The sequence below is a fragment of the Hypomesus nipponensis genome, chromosome 12 (assembly GCF_054491055.1).
Source record: "Hypomesus nipponensis isolate SF chromosome 12, ASM5449105v1, whole genome shotgun sequence".
In the NCBI taxonomy this organism is placed as follows: domain Eukaryota; kingdom Metazoa; phylum Chordata; class Actinopteri; order Osmeriformes; family Osmeridae; genus Hypomesus; species Hypomesus nipponensis.
In genome coordinates this window covers 6527286-6538499 of record NC_140372.1, presented here as the reverse complement: position 1 = coordinate 6538499, position 11214 = coordinate 6527286, and the positions used below count along the sequence as shown (strand labels likewise).

Sequence of the window (11214 nt, the reverse complement as noted above, 5' to 3'; positions counted from 1 at the left end):
TGCCAAGAAAAGCCTGGTGTGATTATGTTTTACCCACTCTATAGCTCTTCTTTGATTTGATGGGGCCATTGTAAGAACACCTGGGATTGACCCTCATTACAGTACATTCACTGAATTCAAACATTCAGATGTTAAAAATGTGACATGTTCCATATCGACACCTCTTTCACTCTGCTTTCTTACTGAGCTATGTGGGTCATTTAAAAAAAGCATATTTTATGTTCAGGGGTGGAAATGTTTTTGCACAAATGTATGCCCCTCTTTTCCGTTGTAATGGTGATGCATCTGCACATTTTCCCATTGATCTAAATAAAAGCCATTTCTGGAGGACAAAATTGCAGCAGAAATTGCTATCATCAGTGTCTGTGTATGATTAATAACAGCTTGGAATTGAATGGTACACTAAGGCTGTACTCTACACATGGTCAGACTTTGTATCATAGCACGATAGTGATAAGTCAAGTATTACCTTCAAAGAATGTCAGTCATCCTCCAGCACATTCAAGCATGAGATTCATGTTAGCAGTTTTTCCCCCAACTGACAATGATTCCCCTCCCACAGAAACACTTTGAAAGGTTCAATCCGTAGTCTATTTATCGAAGCTGAATGTTATGAACCAAGCTATTCATTGACAAATAAGAGAGTTAAGTTTGTGTTGTCTCTGGAGGTGTTGAGGAGACTACTTCCTTAATCAATCTGAAGCAACCTGACTGCAGTAAAAAAAAAAAAGAAAAGAAAAAAAGGATATCAGGGCATATCTTCTTTGAAACCCATCAACCACAAGTTGTTTATTTCTTGCTTTTAAACATTCACCATGATATTGCTTTTGAAGAATGTTTCGACTTTTAATATGTTAAAGAATATTCTCGATCCACATATAGGAATTATGACTGCAGTTTGGTATCAGCAGGATAGGCTTATTGACTGACGTCACTAAGTTTTGAAGCGCGGCCGTACTGTACCACTGTGCTTCCAGAGACGGCTAGTGGAGGGGATAAGGAATTTTGATTTAACCAATCCATTCAATTCGCACCCGTTCAATGTGACTACAACACGCTTTAGCGTTTATCGTTCAGTGGTAAGTAATTCCACTTGTAAATCTCTTAAAATAATTATGTTTATGTATGAATGCATACGAAACTTATTTTCAGTCAAAGCAAAAAAACAAAGGAAGTGCACTAAGCAGTGTATGCAGCTAACGTTTGAATTACCTTATATTTTTATTCGTGTGTTAGTGACAGCAGTCATTGGTTTTGGGTGCACTTGTCGTAGCCATAACCAAATTATGAAATAGATCGTTTTTGAACAGCAGAAGAGTATTAAATGCCGATATTCTATAGTAGTGCACTCTGCACACATTTATGGAGCCAAATTGCAACCCAAAAGGATGTGCAGCCTAAACAAAACCATATTTGTTGTATACCGAACAGCGTAGAGTCAGTGGAAAAGTGCTGGCTGAACCAGCATGTTGAAAAAGTTGAGGGTGTGAATATATATTTGGACGAACTACGCTCGTTCTATAACCGTTGCGTCCAATGCAACAGCAATAACAACGGTAGGTGTCCATGGTTGTCCAAAGTGTGAGACACTTCTAAGTAATTAATCTGCAATGGGCTTTGCAACACCTGAAGCCTGCAACATTAGGCCAATAACAGCTTTTTAGCCCTGTCTGCCAGCATTCTATAAATGGAAATATGTATATATTATTGGCCTACTATAACTTATTGTTATGCATGAGTATAAAACGGATAAAACCAGCCTGAGGATGAAAAAAAAGAGAACATAGATTTCATAATGAGGAGTCTGTAGGACTGTGTACTGTGTTTCAGTATTTCTGTGCCAGTGGATATAAATCTACTTTTCTTGCCTTGATGAAGCCGAGTTTCCGCTTAACTCATTATGGACAGCAGTTGGCTTGGCAATCAGAACACTAATGAAGATGGTTAAGCCAATTAGCCAGCTATATTGACTGGCAAGAGACTAGACTGATTGTGTGAGGCAATAAACTCGATTTAGACAAGGGTGGTTAGAGAATGAGTAGGGTGGGATGGGTATGTGCTGGTATGTGCGTCACAAAGCTTTTGAATGTACTTGTATACTTGTGTATCTTGTACATATGACAATAAACTTGAATAGAACATTGAATTGTATCATCTACAGTAAAGGGGAGGCTGGTGGTTCAATCCCCATGGGGATTACCTGCAGGTAAATCGTACCCAAAGAAAATAATAAGACCTCATGTCTCTATGCTGAGAGCACAGAATAAGGGAGTTGGACATTGGTGTGAGCAACATTTTTTATCACCCCATCATGCTGAGACTACCTCTGCTCTGTTGTTAAATATTGGTGGGGACATTTCAATGGTTGGGTCATGTCCCATTCTCTGCCACTAAACCCACACTTATGAGTGGGACATGAGGTAAGTACCAGTGCATTGTCCGGTTCAATGTGTACAATGTGTACTCAACGTCTACAAGCATTCTTACTGTGTACATCCTTGATTTCTATACACAAATGGGGAGTGCACACAGGTTAGATTAGGTTACATTGGCTTTAATGCCAATTAATCAAATGTGTAATACTTCTTTTTCATGTGACCTTGGTATTTGTTGCCTTCTGTTGTGCTTGCTGGGGGAAAATATATTTATGTCACCACCTGTGCATGTCTTGCATGATTGGTGATTGTTCTACAAGTACGGTTTGCTCTGGTTGATTTGAGTCCTCTTATTCCCTTTTGAATTTTCACAATTGCTCAAATTGATTGGTACTAGCCAGTATGTACACAACATCTGGTTTCCTTTAAAACAGATTAGTGTGGTCTAAAAATCAATGTGGTATGGTGTTCTCCCTTTAAAACACCATTCATCATTTCATCGGGGAATACCCATGTGTTTGATCTTAATTTAGATACTGCTGATTCTGGTGGAATGATTATGGTTCCTTTCAACTCTATTGGACACGTGAACGGCATTGTTTTCTTTATTTTTTCTTTAAATGTCTTTTAGGCGAGGATGGCTGCCAGCTATTCATTGGTTTTCCAGCTCTTCTTGTTCAATCAGTCTGTATTGAATTCTGTGATTGATGTTGGAGCCAGATGTTGTTTGGGGATAAAAAAGGAAAAAGCTCTTCCTATCCCCATGTTTTTTTCTCCAATGGTCACATCTGCTGTTCTGTCTGTCTACCATTTCATAGTCTTCTGTCTGTCAGTGTCATTGTCCTCCACAATCCCTTTGGTGTTCTTGCATTGTTGGGTTTGGAATGTTTGTGGTCCAAATCGATGTCAGCCCAATGCAGCATTTGCTGTGTAATTGTGGTGGTAAATGGGCTTAGTCGAGTTTGGTCTTTCTGCAAGAGCTAGATAGCAGGTTCTGGAATGAGGTACAGTCCCACTGGTTTGGACCTTGGCATCCATCAGAAGACAGATGTTCCAGACATCTCTGCTCAGTTAAGCTTCCTGGCTTTCTACAGCGGTATTGTCAATGTGTGCAACAGTATCCTAATCACTGGTCAGTGTGGCATATCATGATCTGACTACATAGATCCAAAACTGTGTCAATTTTTGGTTTATCTGTTTAACATTAACAACCACTTTTCCGATAGGATGTTCGTAATTGTTTTACATGATTGCCTCAGTCTCTCAGTGAAAACAGTAGACTCGAGGGCTGAACAAGCATCTGAGTTCTTTGGGGAATGCACTGCGTGGCTCAATTAGTCATGAACGCTGTAGATAAAGTGATGTGATGCTTGGTTATGTCAGCTAAAATATAGACTTATATGCCATACATTGGATTTTGTGATTTATAGGATAATGCACCAAATATTTTCCCAATCAAAACATTTGTATCACGTTTTCTTTGCAGGTGCAACAAACAGATAGTTTGGTGCATCTTCAGCTATGTATCATTTAAGACATACTGTATCCATGACCTACTTTATGATAAAGTGACTTTTTAACTTTCTACTGCTCAAGCTGAACTCCTAGACACACTTTACCATTTCCATTTGAAAGCAATATTTACTTGTCTTGAAACAAGAGAATACACTCTGACATAGTTCATTGCTTTTCTCCATAGTACAATTTCATGTCTAGATGCACCGATGATTCTATAGAATTATTTTTTTATTAAGTGTTATTAAAGATACCGATGCTACTGTACAAACCAGAGATAATGTACATCTTGAAAGGCAAAGCAAAGCATTGAGATCCATCATTCATGCTGTTATTATGGAGATAAAATGCTTCATCAGGATTGCCTTGGGCCTAATCAATATGAGCCAGATTAATTGTTTTGGTGTGTACTGAATGGGGGGGACTGATTTGAATCCGTAGGCAGATATGTACTGTAGATAAGTGATTGCCATAAACTAAGGAACACACAGTACATGCAATCAATAATGTACAACGCTACAGTACAGTATGATTTTAGTATTATTACAGTACTGTATGATTTTAGTATTTTTACAGTATTGTATTATTTGTGTTGTTACAGTATCTTATCCTGATAGTGTCCAATAAGTCTCCCTTCCATTCTGTTCATATCAGTTGGTGGAGATAATTCCTTCATCTCTGTGTATACTACAGTCTGACATCTATCTCAGTTGTATATGTTTAAGACCCTGATAAATCATTGTTCTGCGCTTTACACATTTCAAACATGATAAGGTAGCAAAGAAAAGAAAAACACCAAATGTCAGGGAAGGCTTAACTCTCGGAGCACAGTTGTTTCTTTAAACCCAGAAAACGTTCTCTATTTTCTATTTACAGTAACTGACAGTGAACTGCAGGACCACTGTACAAATCTTTGTTTAGTCTCCCTTTGTCCTTGAGGATTTCTGTCTCAGAAAGAAAACACTGCTTGGAAATCAATGGATGACAGTAAAATATGGTCACATTATATATGTGTTTTGGACAGTACTTGTTCTCTGGGTAAAAGTCTTTATCATGCAAAACCAGCCATGAAGATTAGAGCGAAATTATTAAAAACGGTTTAAGCCACATAGGGGTCACATGGGAATCACTCAATGAGATTTATGGACCTACTTCATTATTCTAGAGTGCTTTGTCTTTTCCCACGTACCCTCTCAATCACATGGAAGCACACATTGATACATGCACACAGACACCTCACTGCATAGCTATGAAATCCAGTGTAGCAACTGATGTGCAGTATAAAGAACACACACACACACACATCAGAGCAAAGCAATCGTTTACTATGAAACTTAAAAACTATACCATAACTGTTTGGAAACGTGAAGCCTTTTAACTTCCTTGGGACTTATTGGGCTTGGCATTGCGGTGGTCAGGATAGCTTTCTTTCAGTAAGTACAGTGAGTAGCTTGATAGAGAACCACAGCCTGACATGTGACCCCCCCCCTGTTGACTTGACACAGCTTTAGCATCAGGATCTGGAGACCAGGTCAGCAGAACAAACAGGCTGCTGTGCCTTGCAGGAGAATTTAGGATAAATTAGTATTAGAATCAGACTGGATTAAGGAAGGTGTGGAAGAAAAAGGGGTATTGAGCGATTGTGGAGGACTGTTTAAATTGCCGCCCTAGGATCTTATTCCTCATTGATTATTTGTGTATTCATAAGAAGTCATTATGGGGACTCATTGGAGTTCCCCATATATAGATAGGACTGGACTATCCACCCTACTTGTCCTACAAAGGAGAAGAAAAAGAAAAGACATTCAACAATCATGCCACAAAACACGTTATGTTTGAGTTTAAAGTTAAGCTCTGGCTAAAGCTTAGTATTCTGTTGACCTAATGGATCTGGATAAGCTCAAAGGAATGCATTTTGATGGCGGAACATTTTGCAATGATTTGTGCTCAGACAGGCAATGTAGGGCAATTTCACAATTCACCACCTGCTCAATATATTTGGATATGTTTGTGGACACATTTTAATATTTCCTGTTGTATTTTGGCTTGGATGGGATTCTACCCATGTTGAATCTGGATTCCAAAATGCAGGATCAATAAGTTCCCAAGAGTTTTCAAATAACTTTGGATTTGCTATCAAGACTTATTATTTAAATCTTATTTTAAACAATAATATGTATGAGTACTGCCTTATAAAGGCAATCAAACATATGATATTGCAGTCTATTTAATTTTAGATAGACTTTTTGATAGCTTCATTTATTTGTTATTCAATGCTGTTTACCTTGTTTTCGCTGTTCCCTGTTTTCTCTTTTCCAGGATTAAACCGTAGCAGAGATCGTCTCAGACTCTTCCAACATGAACAGAGCATTTAACAGGCGAAAAGGTAAGAGCTTGATCGCATTACTTGAGAACACAGAACCCAATCTCATGCGACCCCCACATCCACCTCTGCCTGCTATCCCCCCTCCTTACAGTACCGCATCAAACAATTAGACAGTGATAAGCCGCCACGGGTAGTTCCTGTTCAACATCAAACAATCAGCTTGGTGACATGGAACAATAGGCTTTAAACAAAATGTGGAAAACATAGCTGAAAAGGAGATGATTGGGTAGTGGTCTGTGAATGATAATTTAGCAGAAAAAAAAAGATGTTGGAATTGAATAGATCCTAGATTGCATTACTGCATAAGTTAGTTTTGATGATCCTGTTTGATTATCTGATTAATCTGTTTGAGGGAAGATGGACTGACATAATGATTTGGTAATTGGTGCAAAAAAGGAAATGCTTCAAAAATGTGTCACACACTGTTCACATGGACCAACTCACAATATTGCTGTATATATGCTTTAGAAATACTGTCCAACCCAGAAAATATGATATACATGTATTATACTATGTAATTATGCTCCCATATATCACCTACCTTCTGTTATCAATATACTTTATACACATGTAAATGGGCTTCACACACTGTGTGCTATGTTCTGATAGAGAGCCTTTTTTCTCTGCTTTGTTGTATTAGTCTGCGATCACCTAGATGTTGTTTATGAGACAGATCTCATTGTTTCCATAGATAAAACAGTGATGCCCTCTCCTGAGTCTTTGGTGAACAGTCACATAACATACAATGCTAAGGTAGGCAGGATTTACCGGAGCTCTGGAACTGGTTCATAATACAGTAGGTGCCATGAGAAATGTTGCAAATGACTTGTTACAAATCATCATATATCAAATAAATAATTTCAATAAATTATGTTTAAAATGGTTGATACATGAAACAATTAGCATAAATGTCACGTATTGTAAATTATGAAATGCCACCATCTACTGGTTATTGTGAACTGGTAGATCATTCCCTAATAAAATCTATATTGTTATTATTATCACCGCAGTATGGTGTGTGTGGGTCTGTATGTTTTGTTTGTGTGTGTGTGTGCTTGTGGAAGAATTTTTGACATGCATTGCTGTAATGACATGATGATTTTTGTCCTTCCAGTTCCTTGGAGTGACCGAGGTAGCCCAACCCAAAGGAACAGATATTGTTAGGGTGGCAGTCAGAAAGCTAAAGGTACTGATAATCATCATTTTGTATCTCTGAAACGACTTGGTGTGAGATTGAGACATGGCTGGGGCAGAGTGGAATGCTGTCTGTGATGTGTTTTATGTTCCACTTGTTTAGTTTCAAAAACATATCAGGAAATCTGAGGGACACAAAACCCCTAAAGTGGAGTTGCAGATATCTATCTACGGAGTGAAACTATTAGACCCGAAGACCAAAGTAAGTCAAGTTCAGATCCATTTTGTCATTCATGAATCATCTGCTTTCCCAAGCAGGTTCCAGAGTACCATAAAACTCATTTTTTTCTCAACTCAGGACATACAGCACAATTGTCAGTTGCATAGGATATCCTTCTGCGCTGATGACAAAACAGACAAGAGGATTGTCACCTATATCTGCACAGAACCAGAGAGCAAGAAACACCTCTGCTATGTGTTTGACAGTGAAAAATGTGTAAGCAGTACTTTTATTATTTATTTATTTTTAAGTATTGATCAGATGCAAATGCAGGACTCTCTTTTCTCGATATGGGGTTAATCTAAATTGATTGGGGCCAACTAAATGCACCACTAACCAGTGCAGAAACATGATGGAATGTCAGCCTTTTATAACTGTCTAGATGAGGAATGTAAATATGAGAGGGAAAACTATCCATTTGTTGATTCTAACCAAACGTTTGATACCAACACGCCATGGGTTGCAGGCTGAAGAGATAACTGTAACCATTGGGCGAGCCTTTGAATTAGCATACAGGAAGTTCCTGGAGTCTGGGGGCAAGGATGTGGAAACAAGGAAGCAGATTGGCAGCTTGCAGAAAAGAGTATGTTAGACGCTACTCTAAACTCACTGTAAATAAAGAAAATAAAAAATCTGTCTTGGATCAACGGAGAATTATCAACTGTGCACTGTAGCTTTGTGTTCAATGTTCTTATATTTCCCTCTATTTTACTTTTATGTTGATGTGTGTGTATGGCATGTGATTTCTCAAATGTTATTGCTGATACTAAACTTAAATGATTTGCAATGTACTTATAATATAGACAAACATGTTTGTGTCCTTCAGATTCAAGACCTGGAAACAGAAAATTTCAAATTAAAAAAGCGACTAAAAGATCTTGAAGAGCACTTAATAGATTTACCGGTATGGCACACAAAGCTTTTTACTGTAAATCTCTGTCTTTCTGTGCTTTCTCTGTCTGTTAAAACAGTGTATAAACTGTATATATACAATTTATATATTTACAGTATATACTGTATGTAAAACAGATTTCCATTGATATAGGATACATATTTTTAAGTAATAGCTCATGCCAGACCTGTGGTATATGGTTATGATATCACAGCTGAGGGGCGTTTGTTAGGCCTGATGCAAAGCAGAAACCACGGTTATGAACCAATCTGATTGCTTGACCTAAGCAACCAAATAAACTTCTATAAATAAATAACACTGTACAGAATAATTTGGATATCAATGGCCATCTATTTTTGGTGTAACACAAACTAACATTTACCCACTGTGGGATACGTAATACTGACATTAACCTGATGCAGTTTCTCATTCCTAGTCCAATGTGTTGATTCTCTTTTCAGCATCTCCACTTAACATCTATAAGCAAACCCAACATGTTGCAGCAGACATCGTCAATGTTTTGGTGTGGCAGCTTAACATCTCTATCCTGTCTAGAGATGTCCTCTGTCACTCTAACCCCTGCAAGTTCTCCAGAATCCAGCTTCTCAACAGGCCTACTAACACCACCACCCTCCAAACCAGCCCTGCTCCAAAAGCTACAAAGTGGATGCTGTGTTCCTCGTCCACGAGTAATAAAAATAATAATATGTCAAATAAAAATTGGTTTCTTTCTTATTTTTATTACTTAATTATTTTGATTTATGTGTGTCGTTTTGTTTGGTCCTACTGTTTAACTTGACGAGTTTCATAGAGGTACACACATCATATTTTATACTGTACGACAATCATATATCTCAAGCTTTTTGTATACTCCCCCTACTCACCTTCTTCCCCCACACTCATTCTCCCTCCAGGCAGGAAGTATTCAGTTGGATGTTCTGCCCACTGATGTTTTTGACATGGTACCGTTTTCCTCTGAGTCCTCTGTCGGGAAGAACTCAATGAATGGCACCTCGCCTCCTCCAGTTCCTCCAACTCCACCACCTGTTGCACTCCAAGAAAGAGGTCAGTATTTTACTTGGTTGTGATTTACATTCTGTGTCAATGGTTTCCTTCTCTTTGCTTGTTCAATCATTTTATTCCTTTAGACATAGATGTGTTTGGAGCGCCACCTTTCAATCCGTTTATCTGCAACGCAACAGACTTCCCTCCACACGTTCAATCTAAACTGGATGAGATGCAGGTATGTAAGCAGTGAAAATGCAATAAAAATATGCTGCATTTATTTTGGTGACAGAAAATATTTATATTTTGTTTCCCCTGAACGAGCTTTGTCATTTGGTAGTTTTATTTAATTGATTTGACATGGCTCACCCACTTTTTTTAAATGGCTAATCTGTCCCTCCCACTTTTTATTCAGAAAATTATATTAAATCGTCATCAGTTGCTCATTTCAATGGTTAATTACCAAACAAGTAATATCTTGCAGAAATGTGCAGTGTGTGTAACCTATCTCTTTCTTTCTAACATGCAGCGTCAACGATGGTTTGTACACTTTCCACATTCTCTGGCTGCTGCATGGTTTACAATGTGTCTTGACACCAGAATTATAGATGGATAGAATTCTCTAAAAAAACTCAAACGGTTTGCATTAGGCTGTACTTTAGACTCAAGCAAATGATATCTAAGACTTTTTTGTCTGCTGTATTTTGTTTTACTGACGTAAACCTGTTGCATCTTGTTCTTAAGGAGGGGTTCAATATGGGACTAACACTGGAAGGCACCATCTTCTCCATGGACCCCGTGGACAGTCGCTGCTAATAGCAAAACCTTATTTTTCTTAGTTAATGATTCACTGTATATAGACACCATAATCTTTGTGTGTTTATTCCATATTTCTTAACTGTTTATTGTGATCAAAGCCAGGCCAAATGTTGAATACTTTAGATTGTCTTTAAGGATATGGAAATACGTACAGTATAATTTAAGGACGAAATACTGAAATGAGAATGCCTTTTGGTGTAATATTTGTATCTGTCAACATTATTTACATTTGTCCAGATGTGTGTGAATGCTAATTGTAAAGATGTTTTCTACCATCTTGCACCACAAAGCACATTAAAGTGGTCCCTTGACACTCATCATAGTGTCCCATTATAAATTGGAATATTACGTTTTGAAATTCAATCCCAATCTCAATCACTATTGCAACGTTGTACTGTACAGTATTAGTACTCTATGCTATTGAAAGTTAACTTAATTTACATTCAGATTCACTTTTAATGACAAAAGGTACAAAGGGAATGAATGTACAAACGGAAGTGTATAAAAACACCTCTGAAGAAGATGATAACACTAAACAGTACAAGATGATAATTTCTTTAGAAAACATGTTTCTTTGAAGACCGCCATGTCAATGAAAATTTACAAGTTGTTCATTGGTTCAGATTTTAATCTGTGCCTTTATTTTAATTAAAAACTATATTAAACAGCATATTTTGAGGTTTCTGTCAGATAGATGTCTATTTCTTGCACCCTGTATGCTAGTTTATTCCAAAATAAGGTTATCAATGAAAGAAATTATCCCACCACGATTACGCATTATAACCCCAATATTATGTATAATTACCCA

General features: G+C 37.6%; 1 protein-coding gene across 5 annotated transcripts; it reads left to right on the top strand.

Annotated features, from left to right (window-relative positions):
• Window positions 1-947: 947 nt before the first annotated feature.
• gulp1b (GULP PTB domain containing engulfment adaptor 1b) lies at window positions 948-11076 on the top strand. 5 transcript variants are annotated; one of them, XM_084667718.1, is made up of 13 exons: window positions 948-1079; window positions 6210-6276; window positions 6968-7029; window positions 7391-7462; window positions 7574-7672; window positions 7769-7906; window positions 8157-8273; window positions 8517-8594; window positions 9044-9271; window positions 9497-9647; window positions 9731-9825; window positions 10117-10127; window positions 10332-11076. In XM_084667718.1, the coding sequence occupies exons 2-13, from the start codon at window positions 6249-6251 to the stop codon at window positions 10351-10353; spliced, it is 1101 nt and encodes a 366-aa protein (XP_084523844.1). In that variant the 5' UTR covers window positions 948-1079; window positions 6210-6248; the 3' UTR covers window positions 10354-11076. The 5 variants fall into 5 exon arrangements, with proteins under 5 accessions (XP_084523844.1, XP_084523843.1, XP_084523842.1 ...); XM_084667717.1 differs by lacking the exon at window positions 10117-10127; XM_084667716.1 differs by having other exon boundaries at window positions 10117-11076.
• Window positions 11077-11214: the final 138 nt, after the last annotated feature.